Below are 21659 nucleotides of genomic sequence, written 5' to 3'. Positions count from 1 at the left end.
GTGACTGGCCCCAACTGTCTTGAGATCATTCACAAGCTTCTCCCTTGTAGTTCTGGGCTGATCCCTCGCTTTTCTCATGATCATCCTTACCCCATGACGCAAAACCTTGCATGGAGCTCCAGACCGAGGGTGATTGATGGTTATTTTGTATTTCTTTCATTTGTGAATAAATCACTCAAACAGCAGTCTCCTTCTCACCAATCCCCTAATCAAGTCACCTGACCGTGATGATAGATGTAGGGATGTAGAGGCACTGGAAGTGATGAAGATGAGCTCTGCGCTCGTGGTTTGATGACTGTAATTTACTTTGTGAATGTGAGTACCTGTATCCACAGTTTTTATTAAATAAATTCAGTTGTTTCAAAACATACTACACTATCCTGGGATCTCTCTCTTCTTCCCCTTGCCATCTTACATTTACCTGTATTGCAGGAGTTACACATTTATGTGTAAAAAGATAAGTGGCACTAGATTAAAAAGGAGCAGACTGCCATTCCAATATTGGAAATATACAAGCATAGGAGTTTCGACCACTACCAAGAACCATCTGTGATTAAAACACACATGCTGTTATAACACAGCTTTGAGGTAAGAGGCCATCCATCATCCCAGTGCACAGCACAGAAGGGTGTTACCAGTAAAGAAAAGCACACTGCACTTTATTTGCACAGAAGAAAGGAAGTCACTTTATCCTTTATTATCTAGTACGTTTTTGGAAGCTTATGAATCACTCTTCAGAGGACTGTGAATCGCTTTTCAGAGGAAGTCATTTTTATTTTTTTTCACTTTTTTTCGTTGTTTAGTAATTGTTTACAAGTATAGAACATTAACTCATTATTCATTCATCTATATTTGGTATATGTGTGGCACATATTGATTTATTATTAGTCATTGTCCATTGTACATGTGGATATATTGGGTAATTTACCACATATTATTCACAGTATATTATAACTCCAACAGCGCAGCACTATGTTTCATTGTTAATTCTCCTTCTCACCAAGCTTCTTGCTGATGGTTTTGTAAACCATTCCAGCCTTTGACAGCTCTTTGGTCTTGCTCATGATGGTGAGGTTTGAATGGAAGAAATAGATTCTGTGGACAGGTGTCTTTTATACACATAACGGGTTGTCATTGGGAGCACCTTCTTAAGTTGACAGGACTAATATGTGTACCGCATGAGCACATATTGTAGCCAGTTTGTGGGAGCCAGAATTATTGTTGGTTGGTAGGGGATCAAATACTTATTTTACTTACTGAACTGCAACTCAATTTATAACATTTGCATCCTCTGTTTCTGGATTTCTGGTTAATATTCTGTCTCTATCATTAAAAATACACCTATGATAACAATTATAGGCCCTTCATTTCTTCGTAAGTGGGCAAACTTACAACATCTGCAGGGGATCAAATAATTATTTTTGCCACTGTATGTATCAGAATACAGAACAGTGAACAAAGGGGAGGGGGGGGGGGGGGGGTTTAGACTATACCAACCAAACTGCTATGCACCACAATACAGTAATGTACATCTATCTGTACATATAGCATTATATAGCAAGCAATATATAGCAGCAACTCTTTTCGATGTAAACACACTGTCAGCTGTTCCTATCTACTTCAATTGTTCTCAAACTAGCAAAGGCCTGCTGGGAACCCTGACTTTTATAGGGGGGGGAGGGCGTATAAGAAAAACCCTATTATTGGCTCTTCTGAGTCCCCTGACAACTGTTCAAAAGGCACAAAGTGCATCACTGGTAATTGGTTTCTATGGTGTCAAATAATTGCATAAGTTTGCCATTTTTCTGAACTGCTAACAACTTGATTTTGGGTTGAATGGATTACTACCTACAAGCTCCTGTAACCTTTAACCACTTCCTGCCCACGCTATAGCCGAAAGACGGCTACAGTGTGGGCTTACTTTGATGAGAAGGCGTACATGGACGTCCTCCCATGCTCTGTGATTGCCGAGTCCACAGCTGCCCTTTACCACGCGATCAGCTGTCAGCCAGTGATAGCTGATCACAGGATGTAAACACAAGCCGCTAACCAGCTTCTGTTAAAGGGACATCGGCACTGATAATCAGGGCATGGATTATCAGTGTCCTGATTATCAGTGCAGTCCCAACAGTGCCTACCTGTGCTGCCAATCAGTGCCCACCAGTGTTGCCAATCAGTGCCCACCAGTGTTGCCAATCAGTGCCATCTATCAGTGCCGCCTCATCAGCGAAGGAGAAAAATTACCTGTTTGCAAAATTTAATAATAAACTATGAAAAATGTTCTTTTTTTTGTTTGTTTAGCAAAACATAAACCCAGTGGTGATTAAATACCTCCAAAAGAAATCTCTATTTGTGTGAAAAAAATGATAAAATTTTCATATGGGTACAGTGTTGCAGGGTCGTCTTTAAGGCAGGGCAAAAGGGACAGCTGCCCTGGGCCCCATCATTGTTGTGGGGCCCAAAGCAGCTGCCTCATACTTGCCAACTATCCCGGTTTAAATTCCCTTGTTTCTTGAAGTTTTAGTCCTGTGCTGTGTCCCAATAGCTCAGTGTGAAGTTCTGTTACTAATGCTGCTCAGCTCTGCCCTATTGCTGTGTACAGATGACCCACCTGCAGACCTTGTGTTTACATGTAAATAACCTACATTGATATGTAAATAGCGGCGGCATTAATATGTAAATGACCATGGACCAGGGGCATTGAAATGCAAATAGAGGCAATATTCATATGTATATCATGCCCCCCTGAGGTCATATCCACTTTTGCTGAATGCTGCTCGCTAGGGAGATAAAAGGGCATGTTTGAAAGTCCTGCCTACGACTGTGCTCATTAAGCCTAACATCAGCCTGTTCTGCCAAGGTAAGCAAATTGGAGGTGGAACCCTTTTTCAAAAGAACATGGCACCACAGCACCCTGAATTTTGGTGCATGTAAATACGCACATCTCAGCAGATGTGTGAGGGTGTCAGTAACAATTATTGGCACTGCTGTATATCTGCTAAAGGCCAGCATGTTTCTTTGGTGTCATGAAAGCGATTTCGCATGCATTCCCGACACCCACAAATGTGAATGCAGGCTAAATGTCTGTTACATTGGTGGTCAGTGTGAATCTTTCTTACATTGGGGCTTGGTGTACAATCCTTTCATTCAACACTAATTGTCAGTGTGAAGGTCCCCCTTGCATTGGTGGTCAGTGTAAATCTCTCCTTACATTGGTGGTTACTGTGAATGCTCCTATTACATTGGTGGCCAGTGTAAATCCCCATTACATTGGTGGCCAGTGTAAATCCCCATTATGTTGGTGGCCAGTGTAAATCCCCATTACATTGGTTGCCTGTGTAAATCCTCATTACATTGGTGGCCAGTGTAAATCCCCATTACATTGGTGGCCAGTGTAGATCTCCATTACATTGGTGGCCAGTGTAGATCCCCATTACATTGGTGGCCAGTGTAGATCCCCATTACATTGGTGGCCAGTGTAGAAACTCCTTTTTATATTGATAATCAGTAAAAGAATCCAAACTTGCATTTGCGGTCCATGTGGTGGTGAGTATAAATCTCCTTTTATTGGTTGTTGATGTACAATCCCCCAATACATAGGTTGTCAGTGTAAATTCTTCATTACATTGGTGATCAGTGTACATTTTCCTTTACATTGGTGGTAAGTGCAGAATTGCCCTTACACTGGTGGCCAGTGTAAATCCTCCTAACATTGATGGTCAGTGTAGAAGTGTCACCATACATTGGTGGTCAGTACAAATCTCCTTGACAATGGTGGTCAGTATAAAATTCCCCTTTAAATGGAGGTCATGGTACTGTATATCCCCCTTTACACTGGTGGTTGGTGTAACTGCTCCTATTACATTGGTGTCAATGTAGAAATCCCCCTTTATATTGCCCCCCGTATAATCCCCCCCGTATATATGGTGGTCAGTGCAAATTCATCCTCACATTGGTGGTCAGTGTAAATTCCCTATTACATTGGTGGTCAGTGTAGAATCCATCACTATATACTTTCTAAAGATTTGCAGCTTTGGTCTACATGATTCAGAATTTGCCACAGTGTACTGCCTCCTAACTAATCCCATGCCCCCACCACTGCCACTGATCCCATCAACCCCCCAGCATTACCACTGACCCCAGGAGTCCTAGGATCCCTAGGCATTTTCTTTCTATTGATCGGTTCCCTAACATCCCCAGTCCATGGTCTGCAGGCAGTGAGTAGATGATGTGCTGTAACCTTTAGCAATTAGTGAGCAGTAATGATGTTCACTAACCTCTTGCAGTCATTGAGCGGTAAGGATATGTGGTACCCGCTAGCAACCAACTAGCGAGCAGTATTGATGTACAGTAATCCCTAGCAGCCAATCAACAAGCAAAAGTCATGTGCTGTAACCTCTAGCAAAAAATCAGCGAGCCATAATGTGTGCTGTAACCTCTAGCAGCCAGTAAGCAGTAATGCTGCACTGCAACCTCTGGCAAGCAATCACAATCACTGCCTGATCTGATTTGGTAAGCTGCTACTTTTTTTTATCTCTCAGAGCAGGTGGAGAATGAAATTGCATGGAAGGGGGGGCCAAGAAAATGTTTGCTTAGGGTCCAATCATTATTAAAGACAGTCCTGCAGTGTTGCATGACCACGCAATTGTCCTGGGCAGGAAGGGGGTAAAGTGCCCAGTAGGCAAGTGGTTAAAGAACATTGACTATGTGTCACAATGATTTATCCTATATGCACTATATTGTCAAAAGTATTGGGACACCTGCCTTTACACGCAAATTTAATGGCATCCCAGTCTTAGTCCTCAATACTGAGTTGGCCCATTCTTTGCAGCTATAACAGCTTCAACTCTTCTGGGAAGGCTGTCCACAAGGTTCAGGAGTGTGTCTATGGGAATGTTTGACCATTCTTCCAGAAGCACTTTTGTGAGGTCAGGCACTGATGTTGGATAAGAAGGTCTGGCTCGCAGTCCCTGCTCTAATTCATCCCAAAGGTGTTCTATCGGGTTGAGGTCAGGACTCTGTGCAGCCAGTCGAGTTCCTCCACCCCAAACCCGCATATTCATGTCTTTATGGACCTTGCTTTGTTCACTGGTCCAAATCATTTGGTGGAGGCGGGACTATGGTGTGGGGCTGTTTTTTAGGGGTTGGGCTTGGCCCCTTAGTTCCAGTGAAGAGAACTCTTAAGACGTCAGCATACCAAGACATTTTTGACAATTTCATGCTCCCAACTGTGTAGGAACAGTTTGGGGGTGGCCCCTTTCTGTTCCAACATGACTGCGCACCAGTGCACAAAGCAAGGCTGTCCCAATACTTTTGGCAATATAGTGTATTTTGGGAAAAAAATAAATATAAATGAATTTTTTAATTATCCTAGGATATCTAGCTCTGTACAGCGATATCTACTCTCAATTTTCACTTTACTTATAAATGACTTTATAACTAATATCGCTGGTTTTTAACTTTACCGGTTTAACTAATTTCCATACTTTCTTGGTCAGTGACAGTTTTTCTGGTGGTAGTGTCCCCAAGATCAACCTGCATGCAATTCAGGCAAGCATTTGCGCCCGTGTAGGTAAAATCACTTACACGTGCACCAAGTTCAAATATTTCCTTTCTACTGCCGCTCGCTCTGGTAGTGACAAATTCTTAAAGAATCATCACAAGTTGTCAGATTAGGAAAGAGACGGCACCTAAGACCAGCTATGGTGTGGCGTATGGAGAATGGCGGATTTCTGTGCTGGGAAGCTGTCATGTATGTGACAGCTTCCTGCACAGTGCTGTATCCCTGGCACCATTCAGCTGTTGGCTGGGAGATTTCCAGGCCCAAAGCTGAATATAAACAAAAGGGACCAGAGGTATTGGTGATGTCATTACATAAATATGTCAATGCTTATACTTGACGTGTGTCACTGGGTGGGCAGAGCCTGATGAGGAACTGAGAAACTAGTTCCCCTTCTGGTCCTCCTACCTTTTGATTGTTTGACTGCACATGGCAGTGGGCATAGTGGACTGAATAGAGACTATGGATCCACCCATTGCCCTGCACTGTCAATCTACAGCAAGGCAGACCTGATGGAGAACGAGACTGTCAATTCCCATCATGCTTCGCCCATCATCTACTTCTACAAAACTCCTTGCTCATGCGCCTTTCAGGGTGATCGGCACATTAGCCAAGAAGGGAGGTAGTGAGTGCACAAAGCAAGAAGTGTCCAGTATGGACACTCTGACCTCAGTGCAGACACTGACAGATTCATGGATCTATCTGTGTCTATGATACCCTTTATGAATCTCCCACAAATATTAATCTCTCTGAAGGGTAGCCAGGCCAAACTCTAGTTTCAAGCAGTACCAGTTATGGACAAGGCTCTTTGATGCTTTTGGACAACTCTTTAAGCGTTGCATGAAGACTTTGCGGGAACCTTTACTGCTTGAAGACAGCAGAGTATAAACTTGCCATTCACTAGAGGGATAATTATATAGGGATATATAGCTGTTTTTGAAAAACAAGAAACCTTGCATCAAGTTTACTCTTGAGACCCCTTTCAAACTGGGGCGGCGGGTCCATTAGCAGTAAAGCAGCGCTAGTTTTAGCGGTGCTTTACTGCTGATTAAGTGATGCTTTTTGGCCGCTAGTGGGGGGGCGCTGTTGCGGCGCTTCTGAAGTACTTTTCAGGCGCTTTGGAAGCACTTCGGAAGCGCTGCCCATTCATTTCAATAGGCAGGGATGGTGTAGGAGTGCTGTGTATAGCGCTCCTACACCGCCCCAAAGATGCTGCTTGCAGGATTTTTTTTCCCGTCCCGCAAGCACACCGCCCCAGTGTGAAAGCACTCGGGCTTTCACACTGGGGAGGCATGAGAGGCAGTCTTCAGGCGCTTTACAGGTGCTATTTTTAAAACTGCCTCAGTGTGAAAGGGGTCTTAATATGTCTGAAAGAGTAGTTCCCACAGACAGCGACAGACAATTACTTTCTGTACATAGCTTTTTACCTTAGTACAGCTGCTGCAAGGATCCCAATGCTAGTCTCGACAGGAGGCATTGAAGAATGACCAGGCGGCTGGTTTACAGTCAGGTTGAGTGTGATGGATCCTTTTTCAGTGATGCCAACTCTATGAAAACAGAGCAACATTTGTATGTGGCTATAGAACACAAATTGTATGTGCCACTGTGAATAAAAAAAGACATGGCAAAATTCATGAAATAATATGGTAACTAATATTCTGTCTATATGTTAACTGACATTTTACTTGAATAGGTTACAGTTAGACGCATGTACTTATGCTGCGTGGCCCTTATTTAGAAGTAGAAATGGAGAAATTAGTACTAAACAATGATCTGTAATTTCATAGCACTGACAGGCCTCTTCTTTCAAGGTCTTAGCAGAGCCGATGATACAGTTTCTTACAGAACGTTTTAAAGAAAACCGGAGTTAGGCTTATCAGTAACTCTATTTCTAGGAGTCTTTCTGGACAGCCCAAGAGACATAGGCACCTCCTCCAACAGGAACAGGAAACACATCACATCACCAAATACACTTTAAAAGGAAGTCCTTCCGCTGAACTGATCAGTTTTAAACAAGAACCGAAGGACAAAAACCTTAACAAAACATATACAAACAGAAAATCAACATAAACACAAGGGGCGGGAATCTGGCTGTCCTGGAAGACTCCTGAAAATAGAGAGTTACCGGTAAGTCTAACTCTGGTTTTCCAGGGCAGCCCATGAGATGATTAGCAAGAACTTACTAGATTAGGGAGGGTCATTAAAAGTCTAAAGACCTTAACCACCCTTGGGATTACCATAAATACCATAGATATGGTGGACCCAGTTATCTTAAATTCTCAATAGAGAGATCCATTGAAATCAATATCCATAATAAAAGAACCAGGTCCAGTGAGGCCCTGGTCAACTAACGATGGCTGAATGCCCCTAAAGTCTGTGTGGTCAAAGAAACAGTGCAATTTGAAGAACACTATTAGGTGAAGATTTGACAGCAAAGTGGAAAAAGACTAGCTCAACAGACCCTACATGGAATAACTAGGTCAACCATGGTGGAGATCAAAAAACGCCACCCTATATAGAATATAAGCACATAAGGAACTGCTGCAAAAACATATGTCTAGTGACTTTCCACCACCTACATCCTTGTATTTGAATGTGACAAAACCCACTGCTTCGAGACATGCATTATCATCCGGGGACCCAACACTTATACCCCAAACCCCACTGAGTAGGAATAGCAAGCTATACACAACCAACTTGTTAAATGGTGACAAACGCTAATACCTCTACTGCCACTGAAAAGACTAAGCAGTAGGGTGTTGGCCTGAAATGCCGAGATAACAATAGTTAAGGAATGTTAGGGGATGCCAAATATCCACTGGAACAAGCCTCAAACTGCACCCTTTTTTCTGGGGTGGGTGGGGGGGGGATTGTATAGTGGTGCATAAGGTCATCAAGGTAACTGACAACCATAAACAAATAGTAGAAGCATATTCAACAAGCAGCTAGACAAAACCTGAAAATTGCAACGTATCCAAGGCATGCACAAGGGTCATCATATAACTAGACAACCCGCAACATGGGCAAAATATGGTTATACCCCTGTATCAAACATTTGTTGTAGCACAAAGACAGACACTACATAAATGTAGCAATATAAATTATCACGCCATCTACACATGAAGCCCTGGAAGACGTATAACACTGGGATACAGGATAGACACCACCCAAGATTCAAAAGTACAATGCATGACACACAAAATGGACTTAGGGTTGTAAATGTCAATTTGCTGCATCAAGCAATGCAAGATAAGACATTCCATAAAATTGCCCTAAAACATTGGAGAAACCGAAATTCTACCCATGTGCAAAGGAAGCTATTAAGAGGGAAACACTGTGGTACAAGATAGATACCACCAGCGCTCATAAGTAAAGTACATGTAAAAATATGTAGCGTTAATGGCTACACCATTACACTAGTGCTGCAGAGCAAGCCCAAGACATTCTCTATATGTTCCAAATAGATGACACATTCACTACAAGGAAGTCATGTAGAGGTCTAAAACTGTTGTCTAGGATGGATAACACCAAAAGAGCACAGGAACCACACATGCCCTGTAGGTCCTAGTGTTGAACTCTAATGCCGCGTACACATGATCGGAATTTCCGACAACAAAACCGTGGATTTTTTTTCCGAAGGATGTTGGCTCAAACTTGTCTTGCATACACACGGTCATACAAATGTTGTCGGAAATTCCGAACGTGAGAACATGGTGACGCACGACGAGAAAAAGGAAGTTCAATAGCCAGTGCTGCTCCCGCTTGATTCCGAGCATGCGTGAGCTTTTGTGCGACTGACTTGTGTACAAACGATCTGACTTTCCGTCAACAAATGAAGCTGGCGGAAAATTTGAGAACCTGCTCTCAAACATTTGTGGTCGGAAATTACCACAGCAAATGTTCAATGGAGCATACACACTGTCGGACTTTCCGACAACAAGCTCACATCGAACATATCCCGTCGGAAAATCCGACCATGTGTACGCGGCATAAGTCTGCAAAAAAAGTGTTACCAAGCTGTATAAAACATTACCTAAATGACTAAGACTTCTGCAAAAGCAGACTCAACATATAGAAAGAGGTTGACACAGTGGAATGGGATGAACAACATCAGAAGTACATCAGAAGTACATCAGTGCAACACATATCCTGACAAGGGCTTACAGTGTAAAAAGAAAACATACGCTGCGCTAAAAAGTGTACAATGTTACACTGTGTAAAATAAAGTGTGCATGTCTACACACGTGTAAAACTAAAATAAATATATAATTTTTATATATGTGTGCCCACCTAAATCAGGCGACAGAATAATAATAAACAGTGAGTAAATAGTTAAAATAAATAATTGATGGTCATAAAATATTACTGAGTATAAATATGCACAACTATAAGTGTAAACACAAATAAGTGCAATATGTGAAATCAAAACAAATAAACATCCGACGAGAGCCGAGATACACATACCCGAGTGTTCTCGTTTTTTTCGGCGCCGCTCACAGTCACGCCCAGTCCCGCCCTATGATGGACATAACACAGGTCCAAGGGACTGGGCGTGACGGCGGCGCTGAAAAAAGCCGAGAACACTCGGGTATGTGTATCTCGGATCCCTGCAGTCTCGGCGCCATATTTGAATCTACCCACGGCTGTGTATGTCGGCGGCGACCGCGGCAATTGCCGCGATCGCTCCGATGACACAAAATCGGCGGGGATCGGCCTATAACATGCACCCACGATTTTCCCCCAATTTTCAGGGGAAAAAAGTGCGTGTTATATGCCGATAAATACGGTATATAGATATAAAAATAAATAAGGGTATCAATGGTATAAAATCTCACCACAAAAGGGTATGAAGAAGAGGCCTCTTAAAGAGGAGTTCCACCCGAGGTCCAGTCAAAAAAAAAAAAAAAAAAATGAAAAGTCAGCAGCTACAAATACTGCAGCTGCTGACTTTAATTGGACACTTACCTGTCCCTGGGTCCAGTGATGCGGGGGATCGAAGCCCCGCTCGTCTCCCCTTCCGTTCAGCGGCGCCGGCATTGCAACTGTGGGCGCCAGGCTGTGGCTTCACAGCCTGGCACCCACTGCGCATGCGCGAGCCGCGCCGCACGCCGTGATTGGCCGCTCAGTCACCTGGGACCTGTAATGGGTCCCAGATGATTGATAGGAGGGAGGGAGCAGAGCTGAGCCCTTCCTGTGCCGAGGGGGAAGTGATGTCACCAGCCCAGGCACTGGAAGAGGCAGACTACGAGGGACCCCCTAGCAACAGGCAATTAGAGGTAAGTAAAAAAAAAATATCCAAATTTTTTTTGTATTTTTTTTTTTTTTAGGATTTTTCATGTAGTTTTTTTTTTTTGGGTAGAACCCCACTTTAAGATGTGGTAGGAATAGCATTATCCATTAACAAGTCAGCATCATAAAATGTTATATATAAATAAGAACACGGTTATATACATAACCAGACCAATAATGGGCTTGAAACAGCCCTCAAAGACCATCCCTGGCCCTTGAAAAAAATAGAGAGAAGAAAGGAAATAAAGTTGTGCCAAAGATTTGTAGAGTGGCAGTTGCTGCCCACATCCCTAATTTGATCAACAACAGAAAAAGATTCCTCTATGGGACTTTGAAGGGCAGAAACTCCTTAGTAATTACACAGTATTGAAAACATATTCATATTTTATTTGTTAAAGTTAAAATCGTGAAATTAGCATGATAAAATCAAAATTGGATGCATATACTGTACAGCTGTGGTGCAATATCAAACATTATGCAAACAACCACTGGACTCTGTATGTGGATAAAACAGAGAATGACCAACGCGTTTCAGGTTTGTTACAATGAACCTCTTCTTCAGGGTCTAGTGGTTTCAGTAACAAACATAAGTTGTCTATAATTGATAGAAAACAAAAACCTTTGACTTAGATTTTCAGTCAAAGAACCATTACCCGATATTATGGGCCTGCCTGATGGACAGTGCATGCTCTTATGTAGTTTAGGCAATGAATAAAAAGTTGGAGTGCGGGGAAATGTAGTTCGCATATAATCTCATTCAGATTTAGAGAGGATATTGGCAGCGTATGCCCCATCTACTAGATTATAGAACTCCTGATGTAAAGTTTCTCCAAAGAAAATTGAGAAATTCCAATACCACTGTTTGTTACTAAGGATTTTTTAACACATCTCCACATAATACTCATTGTTCATAATAACTATATTGCCCCCCTTGTCGGAGGGTTTTATCGTAATTGTGGGATTTGATACTAGTGATTTCAAAGCTTCTCTTTATGCCTCTGATAAGTTATATTGTCTATCACATGAAGTGTTGATTTTACGAATTTCTTTTTTTTTTCAAATAACAGTTTTTATTGAGCAAACATATTTTCATAACAAAGTAAGTAAAATATTCATTACATTCTTATAGGGCTTCATAAATTACAGCCATTTTGTTCTATTTTTGATTTGAGTTCAAATAATAATACTTTTTCTGTTTGAGTATACAACCCTTATTACCAATTAAACTGTTATAACTGTTGATGAAACTATTAAAACTGTGAATATTATGAAAACCCCTTGTGTCTTGCATATCATCATAATTCAAGATCAAGGGTTGTATTTTTGTGAGTGTCTTGAGAGTTATAACCTAAAGGGAATAGGTACTAACGAAATAATAATAAAAAAAAAAAAGGGAAATATAAGTTAAAAAGGAAAAAAGAAGAGGGGGGGGAGGGGAGAAAAAGGAGTGGGAGGTGGATAAGGAGGAGGTAGAGGGTTCTTAGAGTATCTGCTTCTATTGTACATAAATGATTTTTATGTTAGTCAGGCAGGTTCAAGAGTGATCTACATTAGTTCCTATAGGGGAGTTTGAATTAAGTTTATCTGGGCATCATAGTTACATAGTTAGTCAGGTTGAAAAAAGACACAAGTCCATCCAGTTCAACCATAAAAAAAAAATATATATATATATCATACAATCCAATATACCCAATTCTATTCCTACAGTTGATCCAGAGGAAGGCAAAAAACCCCAGCAGAGCATGCTCCAATTTGCTACAGCAGGGGAAAAAATTACTTCCTGATCCCCCAAGAGGCAATCGGATTTTCCCTGGATCAAATTTACCTATAAGTGCTAGTCACCAGTTATATTATGTACATTTAGGAAAGTATCCAGGCCTTTCTTAAAGCAATCTACTGAGCTGGCCAGAACCACCTCTGGCAGGAGTCTATTCCACATTTTCACAGTTTCACAGCTCTTACTGTGAAGAAAACTTTCTGTATTTGGAGACGAAATCTCTTTTCCTCTAGGCGTAAAGAGTGCCCCCTTGTCCTCTGTGTTGACCGTAAAATGAATAACTCAACACCAAGTTCACTATATGGACCCCTTATATATTTGAACATGTTGATCATATCCCCCCTTATTCTCCTCTTCTCAAGAGTGAATAAATTCAGTTCCTCTAATCTTTTCTCTTAGCTAATCTCCTACATGCCTCTTATCAGTTTGGTTGCCCTTCTCTGCACTTTCTCCAGTTCCCTGATATCATTTTTGAGAACTGGTGCCCAAAACTGAACTGCATATTCCAGATGAGGTCTTATTAATGATTTGAACAGGGGCAAAATTATCTCTCTCTCTGGAGTCCCTACCTCTCTTAATACAAGAAAGGACTTTGCTCGCTTTGGAAACTGCAGCTTGGCATTGCATGCTATTATTGAGCTTATGATCTACCAAAACCCCCAGATCCTTTTCCACTACAGATTCCCCCAGTTGTACTCCCCCTAATGTGTATGATGCATGCATATTCTTAGCCCCCAAGTGCATAACTTTACATTTCTCAACTTTAAACCTCATCTGCGCGGGGGGGGCGTGACCGGATGGGCGGGTGTGTGCTGGGCTGTGGCATGGAGTGAGTGAGAGCGAGGACGCCGTGTGCTCTACCCCACCTCCGCTCCCTTCTCTCCCTCGGACATACGGACAGCATACTCGGCGGTGCAGGATCTCTGTGCGCTGCTCGCATGGTTGATGACGCGGTGGAAGAGCGTGGAGGGGTACCCGGGGACTTGGTATTTCACTGCTTCTCCTGCTAAGTCCCTCCATTCTCTATGGGCTGAGAACGCAGAGGAAACTCCCGGGAGTGACGTCACTCCCTGCACGCCGTTGAGAGGCATTCGGCAAGCGGCTCTCATCTTCATGCACACGGCTGGCCAGAGAACCGAAGACTTCTAGAGCGGGTACAGTAAGTGGACATCAGTATGTAAACCAGATGCTGTCTAAGAAACACAGATAACCGTTGGTTTGGATCAACCCCTGGTAATGTGTCATCTTTGTAAAAACATAAGTTAACTGTTTGTATCAGTGCCCTGCTTTGCTTGCTCTGTGCGTGGTATAAAGCCTGGGAGCAGAAAGAACCAATACAGAAAGCAAGTACTTTTCTTCTTGTGCAGAGGCTGGCTTGGGATTAGGGGCAGTGGGGAGATTCCCGGGGCACCCTTAAGAACATATTAAACCTCCGTTCCTTAGGTGTTGTCACCCCCAACTCACTAATTATAAACTAGCCAAAGTCCTGGATACTTTCAGCAGCCGTAAGGGCTGCAGGCTTAGGTGGGGGTTGGGAAACTTTGTGTACGTATCCCATTCGCTGTATACTGCTGGTTATTACCTTAGTGGCTTTAATCACTCCTTGCAATTTATAGTGAAGCCCGCTGGGGGGACAGCACTAACTATTGACTCTGCTGGGGTGCATATGAGTGGAGGGAGCTGACTCACTCCGGTCATCCTAAAGTGATGTGGTGCATCTTCTGCATAGTGTGCGGATAGGTGTATAGATTCTTTCCCCTTTCTCCCTTTTTTTCTTTTTTTTGGAATATTGACGGAAACCAAATTACTGCTAAAGAGTATACGATGCAGAATCTACGCTCCTCTAAAGATAAAAACCAGCAGCTCACAGCAGCAGCGAAACTGGAGCAATATGCTCATACCCCCGCTCTGACCCCTCCAAAGAAGGGGTCACAGTTGAAAACACAACAGGGGGGGGCACTAGATAGGAAAAGCCTGGGCCAGCTTCACTCACAGCCTTCTGGTGCTGTGTCGGCTACTCAGTCATCTAAAACACATAGTAATAAACTGGATGAGATGGAGAATAGGAGTCGAAGAGATAATGTGAGGCTGGTGGGATTATCTGAAAAAAGTGAGGGCGCCAACCCGATCGAGTTCCTAGAAAAATGGTTGGAGGATCTATTTGGGAAAGAATCATTCTCAGCCTCGTTCGCTATTGTAAGAGCCCGTAGGATCCCCTTTAGGGCACCGCCGGCGGGGGGACAACCTAGACCCCTACTTCTGAGGTTTCTTAATTATAAGGACAAAGTGATGCTGCTCCGGAAAATAAGGGAGGCAGGGGATGTTTTCTTCAAGGGCGCAAAAATATCATTTTACTCCCACTTTTCACCAGACCTGCAGAGGCGCAGGGCGGAGTTTATCCAGGCAAAGTGCAATTTGCAAAAATTTAAGTTGTCATATGCTCTTCTCTACCCGGCAAGGCTGCGGGTAACAGCTCTGGGGGGAACCCTGTTTTTTGACTCTCCAGCTGGGGTTGAGAAATGGCTTGAAGATAATAGTGAGACATTTTTAAGCTCCACGTAGAGAGGTAGGGGAGGTGTAACAGGCTTGTGATACATTAGGTCACTGGGAGGTACATGTGATTTATGTTTGCTTTTTTTTTTTTTTTTTTTGTCTCGCTCTTACCTGCCCCCCGTTAGTGATTTTTGCTATTTGGGGGATGGGGGGGGATGGGTGCACACAGATGTTTGTATGAGGGGTGGTGAATGGGAAAGGAACTCAGGTGTAAAAGTGGGGTGTTAGTAGGATGAGTTAACGGTCATGGTAAACCCCCGGGGGGTTCATCTAGATAGGTGGGGGGGTTGTGAGGAGGGGTGGGAGGGAAAGGGTAGGGGAGGGAGGGGAGGTAGTGTGGGTAAACCACTGATTGTAAGCATATACACTATTGGAAATTACCCTGGATGGTCCCAGGTTTTCACTTTTAGATTTTTGGCTCCTAAACTTGCACATGTAAGCACACTTTTTAGCAAATTTTTATTCAAGGCTGGGTTGACATGGCTATGCTGAGCACGTGGTTTAGAGATCATAATGTTTATGCAGGTAGGAGAGGCACAGAATTCACTAGGGAAAAATTATTTATGAGTAGAGGAGTGCAAAAATTTCATTTTGTAAAGAAATTAGTTTCACATAGTGGCACCAGTAAGGGCAGTTTATGTTTCTCAGTATCCTGATGCAAGCTAAAACTTTGAAAATAGGATCCTGGAACGTCAGGGGTCTGGGGGCACCGCTCAAAAAGTTGGCAGTGTTCTCTATGATGGAGAGGGGTGGGATAGACCTGGTCTGCCTGCAGGAAACTCACCTAACCAAAGATGCAATTCAGCATCTACAGATGCGAAAATTTCAATATCAATTCCATGCGGTCCACTCCTCTTTTAGCAGGGGGGTGAGCATCTTGGTGAAAGCTGGGGTGAAATTTTCCTGCAGACAGTCCAGCATAGACAAATTGGGTAGATATATTTTTCTATTCTGCTCCATTGATAGTGTTATGTATGTGGTGGCAAACATATATATTCCTCCGCCTTTCAATCTGGATGTTATGCTCAAATTGAACTAATTTTTGTTAGATAAAAAAAAGGTGCTGATTATAGCATTGGGGGACTTTAATGAGATCTTAGACAGTAGGCTGGATAGATTCCCGTTACAAACCTGCTCAGAGGATACAGAGAAGAGTCGTTTAAGTCTATTTCTGGATGAAGTGGGGCTAGTGGATTTGTGGAGGGTGCGGAATCCGGGTGTGCTACAATATACCTGTTGCTCAGCGTCACACTCTACGCTTTCAAGGATAGACCTAGTCCTGGGGAATGACAGAGCGCTCCAGACACTAGAAAAAATCCTATATTGGCCAAGAGGTATCTCAGACCACTCCCCCGTGGTGGTTACACTAAATCTAGGAGAGTTTAAACCCCGGAAGGGCTGGAGTATAAGCCCGTACTGGTTCGAAGTAATTAAAAAAATCGGATGGGATTCTCCCTATTTTGAGAGAGTTTGTTGAGATTAACCAGGGAACGGTAACGCCCCCTGTGCTATGGGACGCCCTTAAGGCTTTTCTTAGGGGGGTCCTAATACAACAGATGGCCAAATTCAATAAAGAGGCTAGGAGTGAGGAAGTGAACTCTCTAAGGGAAGCTCTTGAGGCCGAAAATAACTTTATTAGAAACCCAACTCCGGAGAAGGAAATAGCATGGCAAGAGAAACAACGAGTGTATAAGTTAGTTATCATGCAGAAGGCAGAGACTAAGCGCTTATTCCAGTGACAGGAATCTTTGGTGGAGGGCGAGAGAGTGGGGAGGATGCTGGCGATGTTGGTGAAATCCAATACTGCTCCATCCACGGTCCTCGCCATTAGATCTCAGAGTGGAGATATAGTATCAAGCACTCCAAAAATAGTACAAGTCTTTAGGGACTATTATAAAAAAACTGTATACCTCTCAGAAAAAGGGAAAGGAAGCCGAGATGGAGGACTTCCTGGGGAGGTTGTCGATCCCGGCCATACCACAAGAGGAAAGGGACATATTAGAAACCCTAATAACGATTGCAGAATTACATCAAGCAATAGCGTACATGGCGAGCCTTAAGTCGCCTGGTCCTGACGGTCTCCCAATTGAGACCTATAAATACTATGGTGAAGTATTAATTCCCAAACTGCTAAAAGCACTGGGAGGGGTACTCAAGAGGGGGCCAGCTGCCTGCATCAATGCTTAAGGCAACAATCATAGTGCTACAAAAAGTTAGGAAAGATCCCCTAGACATGGCTGCTTATAGACCAATTTCTCTCTTATGCACTGATGCAAAAATCCTGGCCAAAGTTTTGGCGGTAAGATTGAATAGAGTTATTCATAAGCTGATCCATGAGGACCAGGCGGGTTTTATAGCTAATAGATCCACAAGTTTGAATATCAGAAGGGCTTTCTTGAACTTACAGTCTCCTACGGAGAACGTGGGCTCGAGAGCCTTAATGACCCTTGATGTATCTAAGACTTTTGACAGCGTGGAGTGGGGCTATATGTGGTGCGTGCTGGAGAAATATGGATTTGGCCCTTCTTTCATTGGATGGATTAAAATGCTTTGCACCTGCCCCAAGGCAAGATTAAAAGTTAATATAGAGTTCTCGGATTGGTTTGAGTTGGAGAGGGGGACGAGGCAGGGGTGTCCACTTTCCCCATTGCTTTTCGCACTGGCGATGGAACCCCTGGCCATCTCCATAAGGGAGAGCCACGAGATAACTGGCTTCCAGAGAAAGTCGGGCGAGGAAAGAATTGCGCTGTATGTGGATGACATCCTGCTTTTTCTGGGGGATTCGAAAAAAATCACTGTCGGGAGCGATGAGAATAGTGGAGGAATTTGGCAGTTTTTCCGGCCTGGAGATAAACTGGGAGAATTCTGAGTTTTTTACCGTTAGACCCCATAAGTGAGCCAATAGTACGTGAAATGCCCCAGCTGGTAATTGTGGAAGCTTTGAAGTATTTGGGAATCGTTTTGACGAAGGACCCCACTCTATATATATTAGTAAAAACCTTGCTCCACTATTAACAAAATTTAAACAAAAGATAGGTATATGGAGACGCCTACCCTTGTCAGTCGCAGGAAGATGTAGCTTAATAAAAATGATCTGGATGCCGCAACTGTTGTACGTCCTGCACAACTCTCCAGTGTGGATCAGCAAGAGGTGGTTTAAAAGAATTGAGGGCCTTTTCAGGGAACTAATATGGAAAGAGAAGCAAGCCAGGATACCACATGCGAGTACTCCAACTCCCCACTCGGGATGGGGGCTTCGCCCTCCCACACCCAGAGCGTTACTTTCTTTCAACACAACTGCAGCAGCTATTGGGATGCGGGCCCCCGGAAGGGGGCACCCCAAATGGTAGGCTGTTATTGTTAAGCACCTTACACAACACAATAATTGAAGCTTTAGAGGCGGATATGTTCCACCACAAATTTCCAACAATTAAAATGATAATTAAACTTTGGAAAACAGTTAAGAAACTGATGGGGTATGAAGGCCTAACAGTTTATACCCCTATCTGGAATAATCGCAACCTACAGGAAGTCCTTAAAATTGGAATATTTAGAGAGTGGGAGAACCTTGGTATCAGAAGGCTAAGACAACTTTACACAGGCATCACGCTAAAGAAATTTCCGGAGTTGGTAAGGGAATTTAAGCTGCCACAGAGCTCCCTTTTTCAGTATCTTTAGCTAGAACACGCCCTTAAAACTCAATTTAAGGATCAGATTTTGGGATGGGAAGAGGCGCCTCTATTTCAAAGTGTAATCCGGGTAGTCCCCACTAGGGGGTTAATAGCCAAAATTTATGGTCAACTAAGTAAATCTGATAACAGTGGGGGTATACTCCAGGGCGTAAGAGCTAAATGGGAAGAGGATATAGGAGTAGTGACTCAGGAACAATGGGAGAGAATTTTGGAGTTGGGACCACTGGTCTCGGTCTCCCCTCCACAGAAGATCTCGCATTTGATACTGCTAAATAGAGCCTATTATACACCTAAACGTCTTTTTACGTTTGGTAGAAGGCCCAATGATAGCTGCCCTAGATGTCGGGGACGGGAGATCTCATTCATATGCTGTGGAGGTGCCCCAAGTTGTTCCGGTATTGGGAGGGGGTGACTAAGAGCTTGGGAAATATCTTTTGCGTGGCAGTGGAAAAGGAGGCCATAGCATGTATTTTGGGGCATAGAAGGGTGAAGGGAGAGAGGATGAGTACTACACTAGCCATCACGAGAGGTCAGTTTCAAGCCAGGAAAATGATAGCATTAAGATGGCAATCAAAGGATCCCCCAACTGTGAAAGATTGGATCTCTACACTTAGCGAAACCTTGGGCAGGGAAAGATTGGAGTACATTAAGAGGTACAACCTTCAGGAATTTGACAGATTGTGGAAGCCGTGGGTGGAAAAGGTGGGTTGCCCACAATATTGAGCTTAGAACGTAGCAGAGCGAGCGATAGTTTCAACATAGACCCACGGGTAACAGGAACCCTTGACTGTAACGGGTGTTTTTGAGAGGTGGTTTTGTTAAGTATATTTCTAGCCAAATAGAAGAATATCTGTAAAGAGCATCTGGGTATATATTAAAGTATGGGGGGGAGGGTGGGAGGGGTGGAATCATGAACATTTAACTTTCTGAACAACACTGGCTATGACAGTAGGTGGCGGGCACGGGGAGCCCATTAGTTTGCTCCTTTTTGTTTTTCTTTTTGTTTTCTCTTCTTTACCTACCTATTTTTCTAATATGCTCAGCAAAAGATGAGATCCAATTGCTCCCAGCTTTCAGTCCACTTACAATTGGGTATTTGTGTATAGGGAAACTAGGGTAGGTTAGTAAATTAATGTAATAAAGTCTCAAGTTGTGATTTTATAAATGGAAACGAGGAAATGCATATACCACAATGATGTGAATTTGAGAAGGCGACAGGTAATGAACACCGAGCTGATTTAGCCCTCTAACATTGTTCGCTGATGTGGAAAAAAAAAAAAAAAAAAAAAAAAAACCTCATCTGCCACATAGACGCCCAATTAGACAGAGCATTGAGGTCAGCTTGTAAATTAGACACATCCTGTAAGGATGTTATTCCACTGCATAGCTTGTTGTCATCTGCAAAGACAGAAATGTTACTTTTGATCCCAGGCCCAATATCATTTATAAAGATATTAAAGAGTAAGGGTCCCAGCACTGAACCTTTGGGTACACCACTGATAACCCTAGACCATTCAGAGTAAGAATCATTAACCACTACTCTCCGAGATCTGTCTTTTAGCCGGTTTTCTATCCATTTGCAAGCCTGTAGACTTTACCTTACACGTGAGCCGTGTGTGCAGAACTGTATTGACCGCTTTTGCAAAATCCAAGTATACAACGTCCACAGCCACCCCTCTGTCCAAGGTTTTACTTAACTCTTCATAAAAAGAAATCAGGTTTGTCTGACAACTTCTGTCTTTCATGAATCCATGCTGTCTGTTGCTTAAAATGTTTTTTTTTCCAGCAAGAACTCATCTATGTGGTCTTTTATTAAATGCTCCAGTATCTTCCCAACTATAGAAGTTAAACTAACAGGTCTATAGTTACTTGGTAAAGACTTTGATCCCTTTTTAAATATAAGCACCATGTTTGCCCTGCGCCAATCCAGCGGTACTATTTCCGTCATTAATGAGTCCCTAAAAATTAGATACAATGGCTTTGAAATTACAGAGCTCAATTCTTTTAGGATCCGTGGGTGGATGCCATCAGGTCCAGGTGCTTTATCCACCTTTATTCTGTCTAAATATTTCTGGACCATATCACTTTTGAGCCATTGTGGATCATTCGGGGCTGTGTCAATAGCACCCCCATTATGGACATGAGCTCCCCCATGCTCTTTTGTATACACAGAGCTGAAGAAAGTATTTAATAAATTAGCCTTCTCTTTGTCCCCAGTCACCCACTCTAGATTATTTTGTAAAGGGCCTACATGCTCAGACCTGACCTTTTTTACTATTAATATATTTGAAGAATTTTTGGGGGTTTGTCCTACTATCTTTTGCAATCTGTTGCTCGTTTTGAATTTTTGCATCCTTGATTTCCTTTTTACAGATTCTGTTAAATTCTTTGTAACATTTAAACGACACTAGTGTTCCTTAATTTTTATATTTTTTAAAAGCTCTTTTCCTATTGTTTATAGCTTTTCTAACTTTGACCGTGAGCCACATAGGTTTTATTTTTAGCTTTTTAAACGTATTGCCCATGGGAATATACTTTGCAGTGAGGTCCCAAACAGTCTTTTTGAAGAATTCCCATTTCTGTTCTGTATTTATCGATGCCAATATTCCCTCCCAGTCTAAATCCTGGAGAGCAGCCCTCATCCTTGGAAAATTTGCTCTCTTGAAGTTAAGTGTTTTTATCTTTCCCGTATGTATCTCTTGTTTACAGCTAACATCAAATTAAATCATGTTATGATCACTGTTACCCAGGTGTTCCTTTATCTGAACATTAGTAATAAGCTCTGCAT

At 42.8% G+C, this 21659-nt stretch overlaps 1 protein-coding gene across 4 annotated transcripts in view; it reads right to left on the bottom strand.

Moving 5' to 3' along the window:
- Window positions 1–21659, bottom strand: part of PM20D1 (peptidase M20 domain containing 1) — a 387280-nt gene that overhangs the window by 173729 nt on the left and 191892 nt on the right. For all 4 annotated transcript variants that reach the window (XR_012241709.1, XM_073615882.1, XM_073615880.1 and 1 more), the window contains exon 6: window positions 6988–7107. Coding sequence is in view for 3 of the 4 variants with exons in the window: in XM_073615882.1 (XP_073471983.1) it covers window positions 6988–7107 (120 nt within the window). In the remaining variant the exon portion in view is untranslated. The remainder of the gene's footprint in view (window positions 1–6987; window positions 7108–21659) is intronic.

This window comes from Aquarana catesbeiana, linkage group LG02 (genome assembly GCF_042186555.1).
Source record: "Aquarana catesbeiana isolate 2022-GZ linkage group LG02, ASM4218655v1, whole genome shotgun sequence".
NCBI lineage: Eukaryota > Metazoa > Chordata > Amphibia > Anura > Ranidae > Aquarana > Aquarana catesbeiana.
Note: the sequence above shows the minus strand (reverse complement) of the source record. Positions and strands in the feature narration are given on the sequence as shown.